Source organism: Phascolarctos cinereus, unplaced genomic scaffold, assembly GCF_003287225.1.
Source record: "Phascolarctos cinereus isolate Bilbo 61053 unplaced genomic scaffold, phaCin_HiC Scaffold_726;HRSCAF=1367, whole genome shotgun sequence".
In the NCBI taxonomy this organism is placed as follows: domain Eukaryota; kingdom Metazoa; phylum Chordata; class Mammalia; order Diprotodontia; family Phascolarctidae; genus Phascolarctos; species Phascolarctos cinereus.
Window position 1 is genome coordinate 394,000,490 of NW_027556098.1, and position 27,143 is coordinate 394,027,632.

The window sequence follows — 27,143 nt, forward strand, 5'->3', positions numbered from 1 at the left end:
CACGGGAGAGGAAGCGGCTTTGGGCGCGTGCGCGAAGTCGGAAAGGGCGGGGCTGGGGCGCGCGCGCGAAGTCGGAAAGGGCGGGGCTGGGGCGCGCGCGCATCCAGACTAACGGACCGAACGGACTCAAGTGGTGCTGCTGCCGCTCGAGGCGCTGTGACTGACCGAGAGGGAGAGAGAGAGAGGGGTGACGACCGCTGTGTGTGCCCTCCCTCCCGCTTCCGTCAGTCTGCCCCGCGTCCTATCCCGAGGAGAACTCTGTCTCTGGGCTTTTTTTCCCCCTCCTCTGGTTGAGTTTCTTTGGACACTTGTAGGAAGCCGAGGGGATGGGAGGCCTCCGTGCCCGGCGCTGGGCCTGGCGGGGGGGAAGGAAGGAGCCTGGGTAAGTGAGGGTGGGGGCGGTGCCCCAGTCGACCTCCCTCGGGCCTCTGCGCTGACCGCTGTGCCCCCAGGTTGGGGGGTGAGGGAGGGGAGGAGAAGCAGGTGCAGCCGCGTCGCGCGTGCGCATTCGTACAGTAGTGGGGCTTAGGCTGCCCCAGAGGGTGCCCCCTTTGCCCCATGTATGTATATATGCATGTATAACAACACGTGGGGGTCCGCGCTTAAGAAGTCAGGCAGCACAGACCCACATTAAAATTGGGCGAAGAATAGGAGGTATTTAAACTACAGGTGGTACCAGACAGATAAAATGAGTTTGGCATCCCCGCTTCAGTATAGTTTGCCTTATTAGAATGTGAGCTCCCTGAGAGGAGGCACAGGCTGCTCTTTTAAAGCACAGTACGTGCTTAATACGTGCTTTTTTTTTTCTTTCGGTAATTCCTAAATGCACAAGTCAGAGCTGAGGTTACCCGTTTAACATATGCCTTTCGGTTGGGTCATAAACAGAAAGTACAAGTTGCAGCTGAGTTCACCTCATCAGTCAAAACTTAATTCACACATGATGCTCCTTCCCGTGAGTTTTCTGCTAGAAGATTTGAGATGGGACTCTGGCCCTCTTAGTTACTCCTTTGGTGACTGGGCAAGCAACATTTCCCATCTGAATATGAATTTTTTCATAAAAATGAGTCTAGACTAGGGGTCTAGAACCTGCAAGCTCTCCTAAGGCTCTTCAGTCGAGAATAGTTGATACATTTTTAAATAAAAGTTTTGCTGTATTTAAAAATGTAAAAACCGTTCTTGGCTCTCTTGGCAGGTGGAATTTGGCCTTCTGGCCGTAGTTTGCTGCCTTCTTCCTCTAGATGATTCCTTAAAGCTCAGAGTGCTACCTGTTTTATGGCTCAGTTAACAGGTATTTACTCAGCATTGATCTTGCCCATGGCCAGAACGAGCATACTGGGCTGATGATCCCTGAAGCATCTTGCCCAACCTGTGCAGGAAAGGATAGAGATAGAAGAGATGAGCTCAGGGAATACAGAGTAATTGGAGACCTGACTGACAGTTGTGCAACTTTAGTAAGAAAACCAGTGCTAGGCTGGGGCACTGAAATAATCAGATTGATTCTGTATCTTTTAATTGATCCTATTTATGGTTAATTGATTTTGTCCTATAACTGCCTAAATCATAGTTCTTGTCTTTGAACTCAGTTCAGAAATTCAGCTGGTCTGCAGTGAATTAAATTTAAAATTACAGTTCTCTTGCTAATCACTGTTCTATTCTTGCCCCAAGGAAATCTGTTTTCTTTGTCGGATGCAAGTGGACACAAGGGGTGTGGTCTAGTAACTTCACACCACCAGCCTGTCTTTCAGGGATGTCTGGTTTGCTATCCAAAGAAGTCTGGTCCTCTCTAATTTTGCAGGTGGACTCAAACAATGAGTATTCCTTAGTCATAGGAGGGGAAAGAGGGGGTTTTTGCAAGCCCCTCATTCGCAGTTTTCACCCAATCACATTGTCCCGCATACCTCAGCTCTGTAACTGTTCATGCTGATTTCGCCATTCGTGATGCTGACCTCTTGTAACCAATCATAACTTGTTCCCCACCTATGAATTCCTGTTCTTTGTTCTGTACTATCCAAAAACTTGTAAAAGAGAACTGTCTCCCACATTTGGGAGGGAGGGTCTTAGCTTTGCTGAGGAAGCTGAGATGCTCTTTATTGGTAGAGTCACACTTTACTAATGAATTGATCATGCCCAGAAATTTGTACCTCGGTTTACTTTATTTTAACTGTTAAAGTACTAACCCTACAAGCAATAGGAATTAAGACAAGGGAGTGAGCTTTGATGACTTAGTGTGAGCAAGAGTAGTTAAAGAAGGCTGTGTTGGCAAGACCGGACCTGTAGTGGAACTTGAAGGGTGAGTAGAATTTGGGTAAGCAGAGCAAAGGTAGAGAGGCAAGAACAGTGGGCAAAGCGTAGTGAGGATGTTTGACGGGAACAGGGGATGCTGGTAGGGGAAGTAGTTGATTAGACTGGATAGGGACAAGTTTTGGAGGGTCTTCAAGCTAAGCAGAAGAATTTGGATTTGAATTAGCAATAGGGAACCCGTATAGGTTTGTGAACATGGGAGTGACTTGATAAATAGCACTTTTTAAGGAAAGACTTCCACCAAGTCCTTGTGTCTTAGCTGTAGGCTCCTGAAGGTTGTGTCAGTGAAGCTTAGGTTCTGAGAGGCCCTCTCAAACCAGAAAGGCTCTGAATACTGTCCTTGTGACAGGCTGTTCTCAGGGTACCAGTCTTTCAAAGTTTGGAGAGGCTTATTACCAGGTGGGTCAAAGATAGAAGTGTGTTGGAGCCTGGCTGTGGAGCCTGTTGTTAAAAGGTCAGTGTGAACTTTTATACCTCAACTTGATTGTTGATTACCCGGACTTAAGAAAGTCATGCAGAAAATGTTGGTAATTCAGATTAAACTTAAAAGTGTGTGTCCCCCCCTCCCCCCTGAAAAAAAATCCCAAACCAACAAAGTTGTACATTTAGTATGCATACACTGGAACTGGGTCAAATGATGGGGCTGGACCAAATGACCTCTAGGGTTCCTTCCAACATTAGATCTATGATCCTATGAAGGGTAATAATTTTTTTTTTTTGGTTCATAACCACTCTTGGAAGCAGTAGAGTTATGCTCTGCATCTGTGGAAAGGCCCTGCATGATATTAATGAAATCCCAGGTTGGAGTAGAACAGATTCAAGCGGGAAGAGGCTCTTGAAGGAGAGATCAGCTAGGATATTGTTTCAGTAATCCACATGGGAAAGGTGAAGAGGGCCTAGGCTAGGATGCTGGCAGTGGGAATGGAGGGGAGCCCTGTAGGACTTTAAACACCTTGGAAGATTGTCACTAGTGACTCAGAAGGCTTCGTAGTTACATGTTTTTCATTCATAATGTATTTTAAATACAGAGATTTTAAATGATTTCTCTCTAATTTAACCCATTTAAATAACTTTATTATTTGCAAATTGAGTAAAACTTTCCTGAGATGTACTTTGGAGGACCTGTATGAATCATTTTCATTAAAGACAGATTCTGGACCTGGACTTTGGCTTTTGAAATGGATATGCTTGAAACGACATGAAGTTAAGCAAGATGTACCCTGGTTTTAAATGGCCAAGAAATTTAAATTAAGAACAAAACACACCCACACTTAGTATGGGGAAATTTTCTTCATTTTTAATTTACAGCAGAAAGAATATAAAGCATTCAGAAAACATTTTCCGTATTTTAAGGGCAATTCAAAACATTTTGCATGGTTCCAGCAGCTGAGTTCTTCAACAGATCCATTGATTCAGTGATGCTTTACATGCACAATTACAAAAATAAAACTTACAAAAAGGAGACATCTAGACTAGTTTTACATGCAAGTCTTGGGGACCCCCCGTTGGGCGCCAACTACTGTGTGGAACTGCCATAAGCGACCGTGCAACCATAGAGGGGGTTCATGTTATAGTCTTTATTTCGTTCACACAGTACAGCTGATTTCAAATGTGTAATAATAGCAATTAAATTTTCAGGAGACAGAATAATATTAGCTATTAATTTTTATAATGAAATCCTACTCCTGGCACTTGGGAATTCAGATTATCCAAGAAAGCTGCGCTTACCTATCATCTTATACTCAAAACTATGATCCACAACCAAGAAAAGGGCGATCAGAAATGCATTTTTTCAGTGGAAGTGCATTTTAAACTAACTCAGTGGTCTATGGTGGGTTATTCAGTACGCATTAAGCCTACTTTCTCTTCCCTCCATGAAGACCCTCTGAGTTGGAAGAGTAACATTAAGTATTTCTATATCTTACTGAGTCTTCTATCTTACCCATCTAATAAATGTTATGTGAAACTTTTTTTTGTAGAAATGTGAGGGTTAAAACAAATTCACTGAGGTCATTACTCTTGTTAAAAAGATCCATTCTTTTCATTATAACAAATGGAATAAACATGTCTAAATTCTTTCAGTTTTAATGCAGGACATTTCGAAAGATCTGGCCTTCACATTCTATTCCCATTTGTGTGTGCAATTATGTATATGTGTGTATGAGTGTATAATACTCAGTGTTCTCCTACAGGCCCAATTTTGTAAAATAATAGATATTTTGGGACTGCAACAGCTGCAGCGTGAGCCACACACTTAAAAAAAAATTGACTTAGGTCAGTTTACAAATGTACAGGTGGCTGTTCGTTGTGGGACTGTCACTGTTGTCAAAGCTGATCACGAGCAGTAAGACATATACTGTACAGTAATTCAAGGTTGGCAGTGAAAGGAAGTAATTAAAAAACAAGTACAATTATAGAAAAGGCACCAAGAGCACTGACCCCAGTTTTTACCCCAATCCTTTTGTATATACCTTCCTTCCAAAGGACACCAGTTTAAAAGCTTCTTATTTGTGAATATTTTTAGGCTTCACAACAAGCCTTGCATTTTAACTTACAGTTGATGGCCAAAAATCAAGAACAAAACTAATTGTCATAAACTTTACACCAACTGATCTTCAGACTTAGCTTGGAAATTTTAAACTGGTATCAGCAAATACTAACTTACCCTCTCTTAATTTAACATTAGTAGTTTCTATTTTTTTTTTAAGTATCTGATTTCTTTGGCTCCTCATTATGTGGAAATAGTAATATACCATGACACCCCTACAAGACCAGTTTGCATCATTTTAATTTTTAGTTTTTAAATTTTTTGTGCAATTTTTTAATTACATTTTCTGACTTCCAGCAGGAGATATGAAAATGTGAAACATATTTTTCTACTTTCAGACTATTTCTTTTTTTTTTTTTTTCAGTATGTTCATTCTAAGTGTTCTTTATTGGAGTGAGTGGATGGTGTTAAGCTATATACTGGTTTTTCTTATGATTATCTGCTTTGCAAAATTAACTTAATTTTCTTAAGCAATATTAGCATTCACATTACTTGGCACCATTGGCAAAAAAAGTTAAAATAAAATTAAATAAACTCCTGGTAGCCAAAATTAAATGTAAACATATCCTTTTTTTTTTTTAGTAATGTTACTCTGCCTTTTTTCCTAAGTCTAAATACAGTAGCTCTTTTTTTTTTTTGCAGTTTAGTCATGCTTTAGCAAAATGTTCTTCTAAAGAACATTTAAAATAAAGTACTCTTATAGTGAAATAAAGTTTTTGTTTCATTTTACAGACCATAGCCACTAATGCTTTGCTTTTTTTCATTTCTTTTTTCTTGAATTCATGCACATATCTCTTTGTTTTAATATATACAGTATGTACAGACAATACATCCACACTTTTCTCGTTCATTCAGACAAAACTATACAAATAATAATTTTATCTTGCCATGTTATTGACCCTTTGTGAATAAAATATTTAGTAATTAATCAATATAATCCCTTTCAAATAGTATTTCTCATTTTCCATTTCTACCTTCTATATATACAGAAACTGCTCAGTTTTGATGAAATATCGCCAAAATATGGAATTTACTGGCCAGAACGCAGCACCACACTGATCTCTTAAGTGGCATGATGTCCAGGCAATGTTTATGATTCCTTAGAATGACTAAGAATTTCCAAGGTTACTAAAAAAAAAAAAGCTACATGCTTTACTAATTATTCTACATAACTTTCATCTCCCATGAAAGTAAGGCAAAAAATAAAGTGCTGGACGTGAGAAAAAGGACATGATGACTGATATACTTTGCAGGTTCTAGGAAAAAACCACACACACGAAAGAAACTTTCAAACTTTCCTTAAGCTGTACTTCCTTATTTCCCATGCATTACCCGTTTGCTTCACACATCCACCCCTCTGCAAATTTCCACAAGACATTAAAAACCTGCAGATTTAAAAAGTTGCATTAAGTGTGCTGTAGAGAGATTAAAAAAAAGTAGAGCAAAGGAAATGAGAACACACGGACCCAATAAAGATTTATACGATCTAAGCCCTCCACCAAGAATCCCAAAGATTCAGCTTCTTGGAAGTGATTGACAGGTGCAGGAATAGCATTTTCTCTGTTGCTCGTGCATTCCCACCTTTTCTTCACTATATTTTTGGTATAATATTTGTCCAGTTCCACACGATGTTTGAATACAGCCCTAGATGAGGATAACCATTTCTTTCTGAGAGAAGGAAGCCTCTCACAGATTCCTCCTGGTGTCTTGTTCTCCCATGATCCAACAGAAGATTGAGTTCCAAGATGTCTTGCTGAACAAATTAAAAGTTGTCCATGAAAGTGCAAATGCAATGACCAAAACATTACTGTTAAAATCCTGCAGTTGAGCTTCTGAAAACTGCAGTGGGTTTTGTTTGTTTTGTTTTGTTGTTGCTGCATGTCTCTGCTAAAAACAGAAAATGAAAACAGTCTGAAAAGCAATGTCACATTGCTACGGGATGCTGCTGCTGCTGCTGCGGGTCTTCAAGTTCCTTGGCCTTTTTCAATTCTTTCACTCTGAAAAAACAAGAGACTGCATTGTAGTGTCACCACTTCCAAAGGAAGAAAGACTCTTCTAACCATCCCTCCTACTATGAAGCACACCCCAAGGCATGGCAGAGAGTCAATGGCAAAAAAAAAAAAAAAGAAAGAAAGAAAAAGAAAAAAAAGCATTTGTTAGAGACTTGGGAGACGCAGGGGACCTCTGAACTGCTAGAAAATGAGAAAAAGACACTGAGAAGGAAGAAATGTTTTACAGACTAATGATTCTATGTTTATGAATACTCTTCCTTTCATTAAGTGCTGCTTTGATTTCACATTCTAGGCACACAACAAAACCAGATTCCATTATTCTGTTATATCAGGTAGGAGGATAATGTGTTGAAACTGGAAAAACAGAACCAGCAGCTCTTCCAACTGGTTTGGTTGATTAACATCAATATCTCAAAATCCCATGAAGTTGTCCTACATAGTTACGTAAGTTAGGGAATTGAATAAACACAATTTATTCATCTTTTATGTACCTAGATACTGAACCTAATCCTCAGTGATGGAATTTTTCTTATTTTTTGGTGTTTATTATAGGTAAACATCACTTAGCACAGTGTCTCGAATTATATTAGGGCTTTAATAAATTGAATGGAATTGAATTTGTGTCTTCCTTTAAATGTATATAACCTTACAATACTATTTTACCTCTAACAGATGGATTCTCAAAGTTCTCACAAAAAACAATTTTTCAGATGAAATATATGAGTATTATTGAAAGAAATTCAGTCATGAATCTTTTGTAAAGGTAAAGATTCCTTTTGAAATTTGCATTGTTAACTCCTAATTTACTACTTTGCAATTACCTCTCAGGGCCTCAGTTTTCTCATCTATAAAATGGGGTTGGATTAAATGGTTTCTAAGGTCCTCTGCAGCTCTAATGTTTGATTCTAAATTTGGATTTTTGTGCATATGATTTTCTTGAAGTGGAGACATACCTATATGTTACAGAAGGAAAAGCTGAGATTTTGCTAATTAGTAGGAACTTTTTTCCCCTATGACCTATTAGCCTTTATTATTCTACTGTTTCTCATACTTAAAGATACCTCAGTCATTTCTCCCAGAGCTCACAGATAGGTAACAACAAAATAGTAAAGAACAGTACTAGAGTAACTGTCTTCAAATAACAAATGTTTCTTAAAAGTATGTTAATTGAATTTTGAATTTTAGAAATGGAATAATTTAAAATACACAGGGAAGCTCACCATTTAAAATAATCCTATGATTAATCCTTCACAAGGTGAATAATCATGTAATTTGCCAGTTTTATAAATCTTTTTTTTTAATCCTAAATTTGCTTAGAGGACAGCTGTACGGCAATCACTAATCAGAAATGTACTAGGATTTTAAAGTAATGCTTAATATTTGTTTCTTTATAATTTAAATGGCATAGAAGTAGTTCTTTCAGACCTGTGGTTAACCAAAGAGGGGAAAGGAAAGAGAGGGTAGGAAAGAAAGAAGATGCTAGTAATATGGTCCTATAATCTGCAATGGAACTATGTGTGTGGATCTATTTGAATGCCAAGTTTTTCCAAGACAGAATATTATTTAGAAACATGTACCTAAATCTCTCTGTTAAAATTCAACTCCTAGTGTAGGCTCTTAAAAGGGTATCAGCAGAGCACCAAATCTGACAGGTCCCACCAAATCAGAAAGGCTTTGAGGAACAACAGCAGACTGACCATGGCTGTCATTAGATGACCAGCTTAGCTAAGGTTATAGAAGTTCATGACCCCAGATGTTTGGCCCCAAAGACACTCTAGTAAGATGTAGCAGAATTGTAATCTGCATCAGTGGACAAAGTATCCACATTGATAAGACTGTAGCTCTGTAGGTATTGAAATAGAGTTAAATCAGTAAATGGAAGATTTGTATTTGCTTAGTACAAGAGCACACTATACCTCCTCAAATTTTGAAACTGGTGACTACTAAGTTCTTTAGAAATCACAGGATATTTAATTCAATTTGTGGCTTGTTAACCTCACATTTGTATAACTCAAAGCTGTACAAAATGCTTTATTTGTAACAGTCCTGGGAGGTAGTAACATATATTGACTCCATTATTACAGATGAAGAAACTAAGGCTTAGGGAGGTGACTTGCACATAGTCACACACTGAATAAATGTCACAACCAGAATTCAAATCCAGGTCTCCTGGTTCCAAGTGCAGTGGCCTTTCCACCATGCCACACTCCTTTCCCAACAAAGTGGCAGATGGGATAGGGAACTACAAAGAAAAGACATTGTGAAAAGTTACAACATAGCTGTGATATTTTTGGCTTCCCTCACAGATCTCTAAAATGGCTAATGTGGGAATCTTCTTCTCTAGGTGACTTTGAAAGGTGAATTGTTAGAACAGGTGTTGTAGAATGGAAAAATTGGGTAAATCAGCCCTTTTCTATCTCATATTTTTTTCCTAAAATATTTTGAGTTATAGTTCTAAGAATAACAGAGTAGGTTTTTTTTTTTATTAAAAAACTATTCAACTCATTCTTAAATTAGTTTCAAACATTTGATCCTTGGGCTACATCTAAATTCCAGGGGATAGGTGTTCAGGATGTAAGTGAAGCTAATATAGGTTTCAAGGGAGTTTAGGGAAACTAACTTAACATAGGGTATTGACTATTAATTTACTGAACTCTCCTTAGATTTTCAATAGGCATTTAGAACTCAAAATACATTTCCTTAAAGAACTCACTAAACAGGAGCTTAATTTTGGTGTAAGTTTTTACACACTGCTATTTTTGCTTTTCTCTAATGATGTGTCCGTATGACAGAACCAGCCAGCCAATTCAGTGGGGCACACTTCAGTCAAAGTGTATCAAGTAGACAAAAACAAAGTTTTGCCTAGATTCTTCTACTTTGTAACCGATCATCTAAAAGTTCCAGCAGGGAATTACCACTATAAATAGTAGTTTATGAAAGACTTGTGTTTGTCCTTTGTTCTGGAAGAGGACCATGACATCAAGGAGATGATGACATGACTTGAAATTGACTTTGATTTGAGTGAGGGAGAGCTGTGCAAGGTCACCAGCCTCATTTTCTCCTCCAGAGCCATCTGGGTCTAGTGGCCAGATATTGGTTAGGATGACTGGAGATGGCCCAGGATACAGTGGGAGACCCTGTACCTTTTAAGCTAAGGTCTTTTCAGGTTCTCACTTTGAGGGAAGCAGCACCCATTCAATGAATAGGCCTCTTTAAGAAGTGAATGAAGGGATGGCCCCTTTAATAATAATAATAATAATAACAACAAAAGTCAAACTGGGAGGGGAACACCCTCAGAGTTGCTGGCTACAAGAGAAATAGTTACTATTTACATTCCCTCTAAGCCAGGAGGGCCCAAAAAAACAACCAGTAAATGGTTCTAAAGGGATCTATTGTCCAATCCACGAGCACCAGAGCAAATTGGGTTTAAGGCTTGATCTTTGAGAGAGAGAGAGAGAGATCTAGCCAGTAAACCCCAAGTGAACTAGGCAGCTTTCAGCCATCAAAATTTACTTTCCTTTGGGCAGAACACCTTCAGGTAAGGGGACAGGAGAGGAGAGGAGAGGAGACTTATTAATGAGCCAAATATCCCAGTTAATTTACAGAGATAGAGCCCATTGTCATTGCTTTCACAACTGCATTTCAGCAGACGAACATTACATTACAAGTCTCTGTGGGTAAGGGTTAAAGGCAACATGGGTTACTTTTCTAAACTGTACTACTACTGCAAACACCAAGACAGCTGAACCAGGAAAGAGCCTACCCTTTGTAAGCTTTTTGGCCCTTGCACTAGCATGCTAGTTTTGAGTCAGGGCAATGGCTTAGGATAGCAAGACTTTTGAAGCTATAACCATTTTCTCAAACTTCCCAAGTGTTCTAAACTGAAAATGATAATGCAGCTGAGATTTTGTCACAGTCTTATCCAACGATGTTGCATCATAATGTACTGAGGTGATGTAGTAAGCAACAGCACTGAAAGCCAGCAAAAAGCCCACGTGGTGTTACTTCTGTCAGACGTCCCATGGTACTTATGAACAAATGGAGAAGGCCTAGTTAAGAAACTTGGAGCAAACAATGGCTTCATGGTTTAAGCATAAGGCAAAGCTGCTTCATTATGTCTACTCAGTAATGCTCAGCCAGAGAAATGTTTAATGAGTCAGTGAGTTTCAGCAGATAGGTTCTCGCAATGCTGGACGTCAGTATGTGTAGGGCAGCCATACGTGGCTTTCTAGTCATTACCTGTTGCTCTTAGAGCTGAAATGGCTTGTGGGAAATTTAGGAAAAGGGAGATCTTGCCATTTTCCAGAAATCTCATTTGGGTTGCAAAAAAAAGACAGAAAGGCCCAATAAGAATGACACCCCAGAGCATGCTGTCTGCAATTTAACACACACCTCTGTGTTCCAAAAATATTCAGTCCCTGCAAGAGGTAAGTGAAACAAAATTACTTTGGAGATCTTAATTGCACCCATGATGACATATCCCACATTCAGTTCTTGCTCTTTATTCAGTAAGTTGGGCCACTGAGAATCTGTTAATATGCCTCTTGTTATATCCCAAATGTAACTATAGGAAGAATGGTGACATAACTAGTATGTCAGCTTAGAATACTGTTTACTCATCTCATTATGTATTTTTTACAGATATTGTTAAAAAATTGTCACAGAGAGAAATGGATGCACAAGTTAGAAGATTAATCCACTGGGTTTGGGGAATGACCTCTTGAGGATAGCTTCTCTGACTGGTCGAGTGTAGAAGTAAATACTTACCATGGTGGATGGCAGCATCTGGCACAGATAGATACATTTTCAGAACCAAGGTCAAGCACAGGGAAAGCTTTGGTGTTTTTAAAACCATGATCAAAATGCATTTCAATTCCCACCCCCTCCCGGCTGCAACCTGTTGCTGGTACTTGCTGCATATGGTCCTTTTGGACTTTTGGACCCACCTTTGTTGAAAATCCATCAGGGAAACTAGGCTAACAGTTCACAGGGTTGGTTCAAATAATCCTGTAATCCCTGCTGCTACAACATTAAGGGGAGACAGGAATTGGTTTGGTAACTGATTTTCAGAGAAAGTGGTCTTTAAGATTGTTTACCTGTGAGTACTTCCTAATACCAGAGAAATTTCTGAAGGGATATGTCTTGGAGAAGGAATAGGGAAATGATTTCTCTCTCTAGAAAAGGAGAGGTATTATTTTTCAGGCCAACTGCAGCCTCAATACATTCAGGATAAAGATGGCTGTGTAATGTAGACTATTTACTCTTATTTCCCCCGCTTGAAGGGGAATCTTGTTTTTTCCTGGTATGGGTCTCTGAATTAGTGACTGTATAAAAATTAGAATAAGGTGCTTAAACTCTTAACTGGATGAGACATCTACAGATGTCTCAGACATCTATAAACCCTTTAGGTAACTCTTGCTCCAACCCTACACTTCCTGCTTAAAATAATTTACTGAATTTAGCATACTTTCTAAGATAAAACTTTTTTTAAAATAACAATAAAGTTCAATTTTTAATTTATCTGTTTGGCCTCTATATCAAATAGTAATGAAAAATAACTTTCCCTGTTAGAAACATAATTTTGAGTCACTGGTTAATTAAGTTGGAAACTGAGCCATTGAAAGGGAAGGGCCAGACTAGAAAAATATGTTTGCTTAACCTTCCCATCTGAGGACTAGAAACTTAGGATGAAAATAGGATTCTTTTCTGGAGGTTCCATGCTTTTGAAGTCAGCCTTCTTGGAGCTATTGTGGTGGCATCCTTATGATGGTCAGGGACTATCTTTTATAGGTAGCGTCTGTCAACAGTACAATCTGAAGTGGTCTACCAAACAAATACCCTGACGTTGTATTCTTTCATATTGTTTTTCAGTATGTCAAAATTATCTTCCTAATAGTAAGCAGATTTTACAAACTACATTTTCAGATGAAAACTCCAGAGATATGAATCCTTCACACAGAATGCTCTGCCTCCAACTGTAGTTTTGACCTGGGAACTGTTAGCAAGATCATCTAGCCTGCTGTGATCAAGGAGAGAGGAGATCTCAGTGGTAACCAGTCCAAGCTCTGAATGTAAGTTATTTCTCAACTTACTTGCTAGGTGAAGATGACTATTCTAGAAGATATGTTAATGCTAAGATCTCCTCTACTCCTATCTCTTAAACTACCTATGGATTTCAAGTCATGATGCTATGAAACTCCAAATTACCATGCATGAGTGTTTCTGGAACTCACAACAGAATGCAGCAGGCACTAAAGAAACTAAGGAAGGATCTTTCATTGATATTGATAATCATATCTAGAATATTCATTCCTTAAAAGAGTTAACATACCAGAGACCAGCAAGCTTCAAAAATGCATAAGCAACCACTGTATTAAGATGCTGACTCCTCACAGCAGGCTGTTTTAATTGCATGTACCATGCAAGATACAAGTTCTTACTGGTTTTAATTCATTTGAATGCTGTAGCATGCATGTGTTCTTTTGGAATCCTTTTAAATAATGTCTGTGTATGTATAGGATAGGACAATATGGGAGAGAGAAGAAATATAACTTTCATTTTTCTTCTGTTTCTGATACATAGTAAATCGGCTTTCCTACACATGACCTGAAATATCCCAATTCCTGAACCGATCTAAAGTAGTCAACATAAGAATTAATTTGTATGATTACAGTATAAGTATAATTCATATTTCTAAAAACTATCTTCTCACGTCTCAGTTATTCTGAATATCTGAGGATTTTGAACTTTTGGGTGTGAAGGGGGGTAAAATAAATGCTTATCAGAACTGATCAGTTCTAAGTTAGTTTCACAAAAGCTGTGGCATGGGACTTTACTTCTCAAGAAACCCCAGAATTTGTGTCATGACATTACTATTCCACCCCAGACACTAAAATTTAAAATTAACATTATATTAGTATTACCTAGGCAGTTTATTTACCTGAAGTCCAGGTAAATATACTGGTAAAGACTTTGGATAAAGTTTTAGTTCCCTCAGACCTTGTAGCATCACAATATGTCTAACTTATCTGAATCTTAGAATTTTGTGAACAAAGGAATTTAAATTACAAATTAAAAATCTAGGCTATATTTGAGTATGATGGCACATAGCTGAAATCCCTGCTCCTGGGGGACACTGAGGCTGGTGGATGGCTGGAGTTCAGGAGTTCTGAGCTGCAGGAGAGCTAAATGCCTAGCCAGTAGTATGGTGAGCCAGCCCCTGGGAATGGAGAGCCCTCAGGCTGCCCCAGGATCGGCACACTGGCCCAGGTAGGAAAAATGGAGCAGGTAAAAGCTTCCCTATCAATCCGAATTGGCCAGTATACTTCTAGCCTGCGGGAGAGACCTAGTCTCAATTTTTTTTTAAATTAGGAAATAAATAATGATAAACTTTCTCCATAGATATGAACAATCTTAAGATTTCGAGGATTACTGCCCTTCCTGAGAACTATCATTAAGTTTATAAATGACTAGATAGGTAGGTTAATTTGAGAAAAGAGAAAAATGTAGCCAGTTGATAGAATTTTACTTTGATATTTTAAATCCATCCATTTCTCTGTAGGTAATAGGCAAAAAAAAATTTCATTTATGAAATTAATCATAGGATCCTAGCCCTAGGGCTGGAAGGGACCTCATGGGTGACCTACTCCCGCCCTCTTTATAGAATAAGTAACTGAGGCCCAGAGAGGAAAGGTGAGCTGCCCAAGGAGTAAATCTAGTCTTCTAATAGGAAACAAAATTCTAGCCAGCTTAAAATGACTGTTTTGTTGACTGCTACTAAGTATTTAATAAAACTTAAGTCACGTTGTATTCATTTCTCTTACTGAGCACTCTTAGAAGAAAAACTAGGTTGCCATCCAGCGTTTCAGGAATATTGCTATGGTGATTTCACAGCTGCTCGTTCTCTGTATAGCTAATCCTTTCTATTACATAGTTCATTAAAGCCTTGATTGATATTCATCCTCTTTGGTGCAGTATAGGACATTCACTTATGTGAGGCATAATTATTCAACCTTTCTATGTGTAACATTCATTTAATTCAGTTTTCAAATTTAAATGCTGGAGGTTTAGTTTGTTTATGACTTTGTAACTAGAATCCCAATTATTAGGAAGTTGGATTTAAAAGGCAGCTAAGCTAGGTTTATTTACTCACTTCAAATGTCAGATAAAGGAGACATTTAGAAAATGAAACTTGAGAAACCAGCTAATGGGGAGGACTTATTTTGGCCAGAATAATTCTGAATACTAAGTCAACAGAAAAATGACCTAGTTGCCCCAAAGTAATTTCTTGCTTTAGAGCTTCCTAAGAAATTACTAGGTTACTAAATATAATTCAGGTGGTAATTAAAGTTATTATAACAAAACATTACCCTTAGTGCTTTTTGTTACTTTTTTTTTTAGTGCAGACCCATTCAAGTTCCAAACTTGTAACATTAGCCATTTTTATATTGAAGGTTCCTCCCACCACTTTCTAAGCATGCCCAGCGGTGGCTTCAGAAAGAAGGTCCTGCATATGTATTCATGCATTTATAATTATCTACTGCATGTGATTTTTTTCCCCTGTTGTATAAAACAGCAGTGTTAGTTATTGCAGTAGGGTTAGTTTTTATTTGATCTCATTTCATATAATTAATTGATGTGAAACTTACTAGCATACCTAGGCTGCAGCCCCATGCAAGCAAGCAGAAAGCAAAGTATTTAAAATGGAAGAGAGAAACTGGCTAGCAGGCAGCTAAACTCACCCTTTTGTACAGCCTATGGTCCGCCAGAGGGCTTTAGACAGTAAAACAATACCAAACAGCTATTAGCATACAAGTGTCATAACAGAAACCTTACAAATAGCTTTAGTTAGACAAAAAGAAGACCAAGTGGCTTTATTTTCTGGGGAGAAAAAAAAAAGGGAAGTGGTGGCAGGAAGAATGAAGTGGAAATTCTACAAGTGCTTTAAAAAAAAATCTGGATGAACTATGTTTTGGACTTTATATTTTGCTCAGTGTACATTAGGGTTTAAGTAAAATGGAGCTAGCAGAATTCACTGGAAATAGGAAAGGACTACTACTTCTTAAGTTAATAAAACTATTTCAAGACCTTCTGCCTTTTTCTTGTGTAGTTTCAGGTTGTTCCCTATTTTAGGAAGAATTTTTACCAACTATTGAGGATTGATAAATACAGCAGTTTCTTCTAAAATATATGAAATGACCCTATAACCAAGGGAGAACAAACATTTTAAATTAGACTTCCCGTAATGAGTTTAGATAGATGTCAGATTTTTCTCCAGATTTCAAGAATCATCATGAATGGGGCAAGAGTATTGACTTTATATGTATTTCATGGGTTGTTAAATCTGATTTCAAATTTTCTTGGCTCTCAGTAAGTAATATCCGGACCACTCAAAGAATGGCACAAAATAAGTTCAAGGAGTAGCATTAAATATGACAAACAGCAAAGATTTTGGGATCATTGGAACTGCTTCCTCTTGTCCTATTCTAAGCAGAGAACAAAAATTTAGAACTCAGAGTAGGTTATATTTCCTTTCCTATGACATTATTACAAGGTAAGGTCTGAACATAAAGGAGATAAAAACACTGTGGAATTCTTTCTCATTTGTATACAGAAAAGAATAGGACTGATCCTGTGATTTCTTTGGTTTAGGCCTAGATCTTCTGGCTGAGGAAATTCCTTCTGCCAATAAACATCAGTGCCTTGTGTTTTAGAGAGTTACCAGGGCTAGTGCTGAGAGGGTGAGTCACTTAGTCAGCATCCCACACCCAGCATGTGTCAGAGGTGGTATCTGTACCCAGCTCTTTCTAGATCGAAAGTTGGCTTTCTAGTCCCTATGTCATCTCATCTTTCTAAAAGAAAGACAATTCTGAGAGCAGAGAGAAAGAGAGAAAGAGAGAGTGGGGAGAGGGAGCCCATTCTTCCCACGACTCCAGATGCAGCCATGACATTTTAAAAGCCACTTAAAGGTTCATAGGACCCTTAAGTGATTGATTAAAAGCTGGAAGAGGACCTTTGAGGCCATCAAGTCCAACCTCTTCATTTTACAGATGAGGAAACTGAGACTGAGAAAAGTTAAGTGACTTGTCCAGGGTCACACAGCTGTAGTAAGTGACTGACTTAGGATTTAAACTCAGATCTTCCTGAATCCAAGTCCAGAACTCTTATTCACTGCATCATTTAACTTGTGTTCTGAAATCAAAGTCACTCAAGTTACCAAGAGGGGCAGGTTTGGTAGAATGGAACCTGAATGAGGGACATGATTAAATCTTGAATTGTGATCTTTAATGAAGAAGGATCAGCTATGTTGATAAACATGGATTAAATGGAGGGAAAGAGCAAATTCAGAACATGAAAATTCTGATTGTTGTGTTAAGGTTATTTTTAAAAAATTGCATCTGTCTCAGATATTTAATAGTCACATGTGAGAAGGGAGGATATAATTCTAAGATGCTTAATGCCTGTGAATTCCTCCTCTTCCCCCAAGTAGATTTGCTATATTACAGGTGGGAGAAGGAAAAGAAGGGGATTGTTAGCAGCTGTAAGGGACCCAAACATGGAAGACCTTGGCATTTTCATTAGACAAAGAAAATATGTTGCCCTGTTTGGGTATGAATACTATAATGAATGCTATATACATGGTATAATTATAAGCTAATGAGATTTATTTTTTGTGTGGCGTGTAACTGAAGTCTCTATATGGTCACACTTGGCCTTAAGGCATAATTTCTGGATTTTCTTCCATTTCAGAGGATTGTCATTGGTGCCTTGTTACTTCTATTATTCTTTCATTTGGATGTCTCATCACTCAACATGAGAGAAAAGATCCACAGTTACCACAGTTAGGCTACATAGAAAACAATAGGAAACCCCCCGCCCCCCACCAGTAAATGACAGAGAACACATTCTGCATTAATATATGTTAAGAAGAGACCTAAGTGTCTTCCAGAAAAATTGGCTTCGTGAACCGCAGTGAAACCAAGATTCTGATATTCTGAGAAACATACTTCTGTGTGAGACAAATAAACTACAGACCCACGCCTAAGACAGAACCACTAAACTACCAATCTTAGATTGGTTCTGATAAATTAGTATCACTATCAGGACTAGCACCTCAAAGGTAATCTCGCATAAAGGAAATAAAATGAAGTATTTATTCCAGGTACAAGCCAAATACATATATATCCGTAGTCCTCAAAGGAAGCTCTAGATTTGGGGAAATAAAGAGAAACTGCTATAGAAGATGGGCTATTGAGTCTCCCTGGTTTGTTGGGGGCACAGTAGCCCAGTATATAACAGTTTTCCTCCCGGTGGTTAAGAACATCCAAATAATCTAAACTGTGTTTCTTACCTCCCTGTTTGGTTTTGATGTTACTTCCCCCAAGCCCATCAGAAAATCAACAAGAGCAAATCAGACATTCTATCCAGCAGAGGGCAACAATACATCAACTGTTTCACAGAAATCATTGTTCTGTAATGGAAATCTCTAATGGAATCATTTCCTTGGAGACTTGAGAAATCCACTTGTTTTCTACTTTGCTGCACAGTTCAGAGAGTAAAATTAGGTAAAGCACAAATGGAGGACACGAGCAGTACAGAACAAAGGGTTAAATGAAAACTTTGAATTAAGTTAGTTTGGCTCAAGCAGAAAGCTTCTTGTACCCAACATAAGCAGCCAAAGGCCATATATTACCTGTTCTTTTTATTTTCCTACCTTTCAGTACCACATTTCATTTATTACTCCCTGCTTTGGATGGTTCTGTTATTCCAGAGTCTTTTGGAAGACATTTGTCTTAGTAATTTACTTTGATAATTCTTGTTGGATAAAGACTAAGTCTGTTTTGTTATTATTGATGGATAAGATCCATATGGGGACTAACGTACCTGTGGCGACAACGGCGCAGAAACCTCATTATCTTTCGAGCAGCTTGATCCTGCTTCTTGGTTAGCAGACTGCTCCTGAAAAAAAAAATTAGCCCATATTACTGCCATAGAAAGCACCCTGTCAAGTTATAAGGCTTGTTTTAAAATAGGGCAGCATTAGTGCAAGATTTAAAATTAAATACTTCATCTAGGGAGCTTAAGAGTAGACATGTAGTTATATGATAAGGTGTGAATTAATCTACAAGAAGGACAAAAGGAACTAATATGTAAACACTTTGAATCTAAGAGAGATTGTAGAAAATTTAAAGATGAAGATGATTTTTAAAGAATCTTGGGTGACTTCCTATCAAGTTGATTTTGGTGAAAGACTGATGTTTTCCTTCAAAATTTAAGCATACTTCTTTTAAAAATGATTTATTATTAACATTAATATTAAACATAAAGGCAACTAATTAAACTTGCTTTGTAACTATTTACATTTAAATAAATAAGTTTCTCAAAAATGTAGTAACTTCTCATTTAATCCCTGTAACTTTCTGTTGTGATTCTATATCCCTTCACTTTCTATGCATGTAGTTATGCACTGATTTTTCAACTTAGAGAGTTTGGTGGGGGTGGAATGGGGGTAGGGAGGAGAATTCATCATTTATACACACTCTGCTCTGATGACTCTACTTTTTTTTTTTTTGGTGAGGTAATTGGGGTTAAGTGACTTGCCCAGAGTCACACAGCTAGTGAGTATTATGTGTCTGAGGTTGGATTTGAACTCAGGTTCTCCTCACTCCAGGGCTGGTGCTCTATCCACTGTGCCACCTAGCTGCCCCAAGCTCTACTTCTTTTGATTTGCACCATCAAGTTCCTTAGAGACTTCTTTAAATTTCTTATGCTTTTCAGACTGAATTTCACTAAAGTGTTCCAATACATTAATGTACTACAACTCATATAACTGTTACCATATTGTTGGGTATGTAGTTTTCTTCTTTTTTAATCATAATAAATAATGCTGCTATAAAAGTCTTTGAACAGATAGCTCTATTTTTTTCTTTTTGATAGCATTCTTATAGTATATGATCAATAATGGAATTTTGGGGTCATAGTATAGGGTTATTTTTGTAAGTTTTAAGCCTGACTGCTTTCCAGAAACATTCTACTGCACAGTTGCTAGGAGCAGTGAGTGAATGCCCTGATAGTGCTAAGTTTCATGGCTTTAAAGTCTTTTTGTCAATTTGATGCATTGGAGATAATAACTCCAAGTTGTTTTGACTTGTATCTTTTTGGTTGTCAATAAAGCTGGGCATTTTTTAATTAATATTAACTATATGTATTTTCTCTTTTGAAAACTTTTATACCCTTTGACCATTTGTCCACTTGGGATTTTATACATCTAAAACTATTTCTTGTATTTTATATGTGAAATTTATATTATATTTGCTGTAACTATTTCCTCAAATCTGTTTTCTTTTTGTTACATTTTTATTTTCCTGTACTTAAGCGTATTTGTCTCGAGCTCAATCATTCCTCCCATTTAGTGGTATTTATTGCATACTTTATTTCAGGCACTGTGGGGCTACAAAGACAAAAGGGAAGGGGAAGGAAAAAAGCATTTATTAAATGCCTACTGTGTGCCAGGTACTGTGCTAAGCACTTTACAGCTTGGTGGCTTAGTGGATAGTACCAAGCCTGGAGTCAGGAAGACCAGAGTTCAAATCTGGCCTCAGACACTTAACACCTTTGTGAACCTGGGCGAATCACTTAACCTGTATTTACCTCAGTTTTCTTATCTGTAAAATGGGGATAATAAAAGCACCTTTTTCTCAGGGTTTTTGTCAGGATCAAATGAGACACTAATTGTACAGTGCTTCACATAGTGCCTGACACATTGTAATCACTCCATTAATGTTAGCTATTATTATTATTATTACCTTGTTGTAACAGAGGAGATAATTTCTTCTCTACAATTCAAATGTATAGACTATTCCATTTTCTTCCATTTTAAGTGGCTGATATAAAACTGCATTTAAAATAGTTTGTTTTAAAATGTTTTAGGCTGTCATTTAACTGGACTTCACTGAGGTGTATAGTTTCTTGGGTTAAAAATGAATTTCCTTGAGTTTGGAATTCCTTTGGTTTTTTTTTTTCTGACTTTAAAAAGTTAACTTGACTTATAGAAAATAGCCACACCTTCTCAAGTTATTGTTGGTCTAACCAATAATTTGCCTGTACCGAATACTTTACCAAAGTTTCCCCAAACCCTAGAATCCGATACTTGATACCCCTGTCTTTTCAGGCACAAACTTTGTTCTTGTCTTTCAAAGTTCAGTTCTGAAATCACAATACTGAGCCAACTAGATAATTTTGGAGACTTCACATGCAGACCTGAAAGTAGACTACAAGGAGCTTTGAGTCTAGCACAGGCCTGCTCGGGGCCCTGGCCTGCATCCTCTTCACCTCCACACTTTCTCCAACCCACCTGAGCTTCTGTTGTACAATGGCAGCTGCTCGGCGACTTTGCTTTCTTTTGCCACATTCCTTGTAGCTCCGGTAGTATTGTTGGATCAGCACAGCAGCACGTCTGCTCTGCTGGAATTTTTTCTGCTCGTAATAGCTTCGGAATTTGCTCTGGATAAGGATGGCAGCCTGTGTCATCTTTTTATAAAGTGCATACTGCGGAGGAGACAAGAACAGGCTAAGTAGTAACAACAGGAGAAAGAAGTTTCCCCATACTGACAGGGGAGCCTTGTTTCCTTGGAATGTGCTCTTAGTGAAAGGAGAAGCTCTCTTTTCATACTGTCATGTAGTCTTTTGGCAGTTAATCATCACCAAGGCCTATGAGGGAGCTTTTCACCTACCTTTCCAAAATGCAAAATACAACAAAAATTCCAGCTCAAGTAGCCGAGTACTGCTTTAAATGTGTTTTCCCTCCACAAATACCAACATATTCACTAATAAATTTTACAGAAGTATTTTTACACAGCAGCAGCTTAAATACTCATGATTTAAAAAAAAATATGACACTTAGAAAAATTCTGGATATTGGATGAGAATATTTATAAATCACTTTTGTAGAATTTAACCTTTCCCACGTGCCTCCCATCTTACAAAACACACAATCTGCTTTGAATCAACACCTTGTTTTGAATTCTTTATCCATAAGGAACTTTATTGGCTGAGTCACAAGTTCCCAAATATAAGGATTATCATGAAACGCTGACACCTTTAATAAAGCTGTTTCCACCTGCAATGATTAATTCTCAAATAGCAAGATGATGGTGAAGCAGTAAGGCAGGACAGCCTGAGAGATAATCACAGAAGATAGGGCCATAGGAATCCAGCATAGGAGCCAAACACTGGCTTTTTTTTTTTCCACCCTGCCTACTATGTGTCCTCAAAAGAAAAGGCTAGGACATCCTAGGACTGGGGTTTTCTTCTCTTGAATGTCCACCTCTGGACATCCTAGAGTTCCCAGTCTTTCAAGAAAGCCACGTCCAAATATCTGTTCTGCCAAAAAGGGCCTCTGCAGAAAGGTCATGATAATGCCCTCTTCCTACCAGAATACACTTTGCCACTGAAAGGAAAATAAATTTATATCCTGCAGTTAGACTCCTTCTGGAATTATGAGGTGAAATGGAAGAAGGAACCTTTTTTTTTTTTAAAGAAATGTTAGAGAACTATTTCAAGAGGATCTTTTCCAACTGTAGCTATAACCTGTGGTATGCTTTCCTTGTTCCAGCCTCTTTTAGTGAAGACCACTTTATATTCTAGAGTATGTGTTATTCATACCACACTTTGCCCTGTATATTTTATGTGTTCAGAAAGACAAGGGCCCATTAGGGTATTTATCTAATGAATTGATGAGGTAAGCCCTTAGTGGCTCACCTGGTAGATAATAATGGTCTTTTGTGTTCTGAGACTGGCTCATGAAACCTCCCTCCACCCCTCTCAATTAAATCAAAAATCACTCCAATACAGTGACCGCTCAGATTGTTCCCTGCTGTCAGGTGTCCCTGACGGGAGGTGGTATGACCACACTCTACGGTCCTCACTGGTATCGGATACTGCTGGCTTAATTCATCTAAGGAGCTACTTTGTCTGTAGCTGATAATGAGTGTGAAGTTTTTGACTCTGGTGGAATGGTTGGAAGCGTTACTTGTGTTCATTCGTTACCTTCAAGGCTATCCATGTCAGCTTGGGGGAGAAACAGAAAATACAAGATTAATGTTAGATTGGTGAATTATAAAGGAAAAAACAGAACCAATAAAGCCACCAACAAAAATTAGTTTAACCTGGCCATGTTAACGTCTAAGGTTGCAGATAAACTTTTCAGAGCATCTTTTTTTTCTTTTTTGAGGGGGAGGGCATCTAAAAAAGCTCATATTTTAAAATAAATGCTTTTGATGTAATTCCAGATGTCCAGCTTTGGTTTGTGAGTGTCAGCTGCTCTATGCTGGGGAGCCCGCCTGCAACACAAGAAAGAATGCAGCTTCCGTGCTGCTGAACTACGGGCACTGTGGTGTCAGCGTTTACACAATAAGCCTTCATTCCCTGGGATCATGGACTCAGCTGGATGTTGCCTGGAGAGTTTCTTTTTTTTCTCCTTCTAATAAAGCCTTGGCCCTAGGACATGAGGCTAAAGTAGCGCCTGTTGGAAACTGAAGCTATGATTCATAACAAGAGAGCATAAAACCAAGAGTTTCTATGTAGATTTGTTATGAAACTTAGAATTTTCTTTTCCTAGAAATAAAGGAAAAATCTTCTTAAAACACAGACCTATAAAATAATCTTCTGTCCACTAAATGTACTGAACTTCACAAGGACTTGGAATCATAACTCAGAAATATTTTTGTGTTTCAAACTAGCTAGCTAATCATAAAAGGCTTGATGTTTATGCAATTCAACAGATACTTGTTGAGTGTTAACTGCTTCAAGGTCACAGAGTAGTTTAAAAGGCAAATTTAAAATTAAAAAGCATTAAGCTTATAGCTAAAAAAATTTGGTATGGACTTCAGATAAGCCAGGCTCTTGTATCATTTCTCAGGGACAAGTTAAAAATAAATTATGGCTCATGTGATGTAGAGTTAACTGGCTTCTTCTGGTCTAATAGATGCCTTAACATTTTAAAGAACACTAATTGATTATCCAGGGAGGGTGTCTTTTCTGTTTGGTAAAGGAGTTAAGTATGGCTAAATATACCGTCTCTTAGGAATGTTGTAGAAAGCTGGAAAAGGAACACAGTTTTTGTGAACAAAAGCTGATGTATTTCCTGGCTGTCTATTCTCAGGTCTTCAGGTATTTGGCAATGGAAACTCCCTGATCTCAGTGACACAAGAGTTGGGTGGCTATAGTAAGGACTTTTCTTGACTAGAATACATTATCTCAGACTGAGTTCGAACATTCATTTTAGATGACTGTGTTTGTATTTTGGGATATGAAGAAGGTCTCCAGTCAGACAGGTTTTGTTTATCTTACAGGAAGGGTAGTAAAAAACAAATTACTAGAGAAGATTCAAAGGTTTATGGATAAGATGATAGTGGCTATGATTTATGGTATTATTATGTATAGTATATGTATCATATTACATATAGTATTTAGTTATTTATGGTATTATATAATTATGTATAGTATTCAATGTATAGTATTATTATGAATAGTATTCAATCTTAGCCATCACTTGATTCATTTGAGAAACTCAATATAATCCAGTAGATCATCAAATGAAAATTTAGAGCTGGTACTGTACTCCATTTTCTTGTGGCTATTTCTTAGGCAAAAGGTCCCTGACGATAGAAATTCAAGTGCTTTGGAATAAGGATGGATTGATTGACTTGGAGAAACTAAAGCTGGACTTTGTATTCCATTTAATGTAGGGTGGCCTTTTTTTGTGGGAAAACATTATATGGTCAGAGTTGGAAAAAGCATTTTACTTTGGAAGGATGCTTCATAATAAAAGGACTGTAACCCTACATGATTTGGAAGCTGCATTTTAAAAATCCATATTATTTAATATTCCCCTTGCATCTTTTATCTAAGGAAATGAATGAAGACAATTTAAGATTTTTTTTTGTCATCAGTCTGTTCTCATTTTGAGGCTGTTATAGAGCAGCAGACATTATTAACCTCTATATTTAATGGAGAAACTGAGGATGCTATTTTTTTTAAGACATATAAATCAGAGCTCAGAATTGTTTGATAGTATTGTAGTTATTTGCTTCATGTAGCTTTGCACAGAATTATTTTATCAATGAGAGTTTATAAGCAAAATTAAAATATAAGTACCTCTGTTGCTTCAAATGAAATTATACAATTTTTTAGTGACAAGATTACGTGTTAAGGAGGTGATTTTATTTTAAAAGGGTGATAAATTTAGACTAAAATCTTTTTGAGGCATAAAAGTTTGTCTAGAGATGGGTCATTTTTATTTCTATCAGATATTTCTCCCTTGCTATCTATCAAGACAATCCAAATGAAATATCTTTTATAAGCCTTGGAAATAGTGCTGACTTGTCAAGTCACATACGAGTCCTTAGGAACCTGGTGTTGCTTTTAGGGAAGTGTTGTTTTCTTTTATGAAGCAAAGCTTGTTTACCTGTTTGTATTTTCTGTAACAACGTTGAATGACAGCAGCAGCCACTTCTTGCTGTTCCTGTAAGGGACGACCCTAAAATATAAGGAGAAGAGAAGGAAATAGCAATGACTTCATTCACTTGAGTAGAAAAAAAAAACCCATGTCTAGCAATGTCAGCTTCATAGTCTCCTGAAAATGATGTAAGACTGCTACTCAAACTAATTAAACCCCAGTATAAACTTAGATCCTGGGTTACTGACTGTTTAGAGAATTCATTCTAAACATAAATAAGGAAAACCAAGCCTAAATCTGCCTCTTTGTAACTTTGGCCCGTTCCTTCTGTTTCTGCCTGCTGGGCATGAGTAATAAGCCACAAATCTAATCCTTCCACGTGACAGATCTTAAAATCTTTGAAGATGGGGAATGTGCCACAGAGTCTGAGAGCTGGAAGATACCTCAGTGTGCATCTGTTCCCATCTATACATGAAATGAAACTTTACCATAGCACACCTGACAGACAACCACCATTACTTAAAGACCTCCATGGATGGGGAATCCACCACCATTTGAGGTGCCCCATTCTACATTTGGACAGCACTAACTATTAGGAAACCTTTTCTGACTTCAGGCCCAGATTTGTATCTTTGCAACTCCCATCCACCGTTCCTGGTTCTGCTCCCCTAGGCAAAGCAGCACAAATCTAATCCCTCTTTCATATGGCAGTTGTTCAGATTCCTGAAGACAACTGTGATGTTACTCCTGCACCTTTTCCCCATCTAAATATTCCCAGTTCCTTCAACCTATTCTTATATGATGTAGACTCAAGACCTTTCAACTTTCTGGTGGTCTTCCTTTGTCTTCCTCTGCAGCTTATCAATGATTTTCTTATACTGTGGTACCCCAAATGCAATATTCCAGATGTGGTCTGACTAGGGCACAGTACAGAGGGATTATCAACTCCTTCTTCTAATGCAGACCAAGACTGAATTAACTTTGTTTGGGTGTCACATTAAACTGCTGACTCATATTAAGTTGCAGTCTACTAAAAGCCCTATATCTTTTTCAGATAATAGCTCTATAACCAGGTCTCCCACATTCTGTACTTGTGGGGTTAATTTTTTGAACACAAGTGTAGGACTTTATACTTATTCTTATTGAATGTCATCTTATTAGATTCAACCTAATGGTTTAGACTTTTTGTATCATGATTGTCATTCAGCTAACAAGCTATCCCATTCAGGTTTGCATTGTCTGCAAATTTGATGGGTGTGCTATTTTTGTCTTTATCAAATTATTGATAAAGACATAGTTAAGTAACACAGGGTCAAGTACGGATTCCTGAGGCATTCCACTAGAGATCTCTTGCCACACTGATATTTAATCCTTGGTGATCATTCTTTGAGACTTGCCATAACCCGCTCTGAATCCATCCATTATTGGCTAGTCCACATCTCTCTGTCTTCTCCAAAATAGCAGCATTAGTTGTTGTTGTTGAGTTGTGTCTGACTCTTTGTGACCCTGTGTGGGGTTTACTTGGCAAAGGTAATGGAGTGACTTGTGGTTTCCTTCTGCAGTGGATTAAGGCAAACAGAGGTTGAGTGACTTACTTAGGGTCACACAGCTAATGCATGCCTGAGGCTAGATTGGAACTCAGGTCTTTCTGAATCCAGGCCTAGCACTCTATCCACTGAGCCACCTAACTGCATGAGACACTTTATCAAATGTCCCCCATAGGTCTTCTCTTCTCTAGGCTAAACAGCCTTTGTTCTTTTAGCTAATCCTCATATGGTGTCTGGTCACCCCTTTCTCAATGCTTTGGGGTATTTAATTATTTATA

The 27,143-nt window shown here is 37.9% G+C and overlaps 1 protein-coding gene and 1 long non-coding RNA gene across 14 annotated transcripts in view; one reads left to right on the top strand and one right to left on the bottom strand.

The window, feature by feature from the left end:
- The first annotated feature begins 96 nt into the window (after positions 1-96).
- On the top strand, positions 97-24,704 carry LOC110199873 (uncharacterized). Its single transcript, XR_002322070.2, has 3 exons — positions 97-382; positions 12,787-12,932; positions 23,151-24,704. It is a non-coding gene; the product is annotated as an uncharacterized LOC110199873 (long non-coding RNA).
- CAMTA1 (calmodulin binding transcription activator 1) overlaps positions 3,577-27,143 on the bottom strand; it is a 1,299,703-nt gene continuing 1,276,136 nt past the window's right edge. For 10 of the 13 annotated variants that reach the window (XM_078145710.1, XM_078145707.1, XM_078145712.1 and 7 more), the window contains 5 exons: positions 25,328-25,399; positions 22,909-22,929; positions 21,215-21,408; positions 18,745-18,819; positions 3,577-6,846 (listed from right to left, as the gene is read on the bottom strand). In XM_078145710.1, coding sequence (XP_078001836.1) covers positions 6,774-6,846; positions 18,745-18,819; positions 21,215-21,408; positions 22,909-22,929; positions 25,328-25,399 — 435 coding nt within the window. In that variant the 3' untranslated portion in view covers positions 3,577-6,773. Of the gene's footprint in view, positions 6,847-15,602; positions 15,634-18,744; positions 18,820-21,214; positions 21,409-22,908; positions 22,930-25,327; positions 25,400-27,143 lie in introns of all 13 variants that reach the window. The other 3 variants (XM_020974812.2, XM_078145709.1, XM_078145708.1) reach the window with 3 other exon arrangements.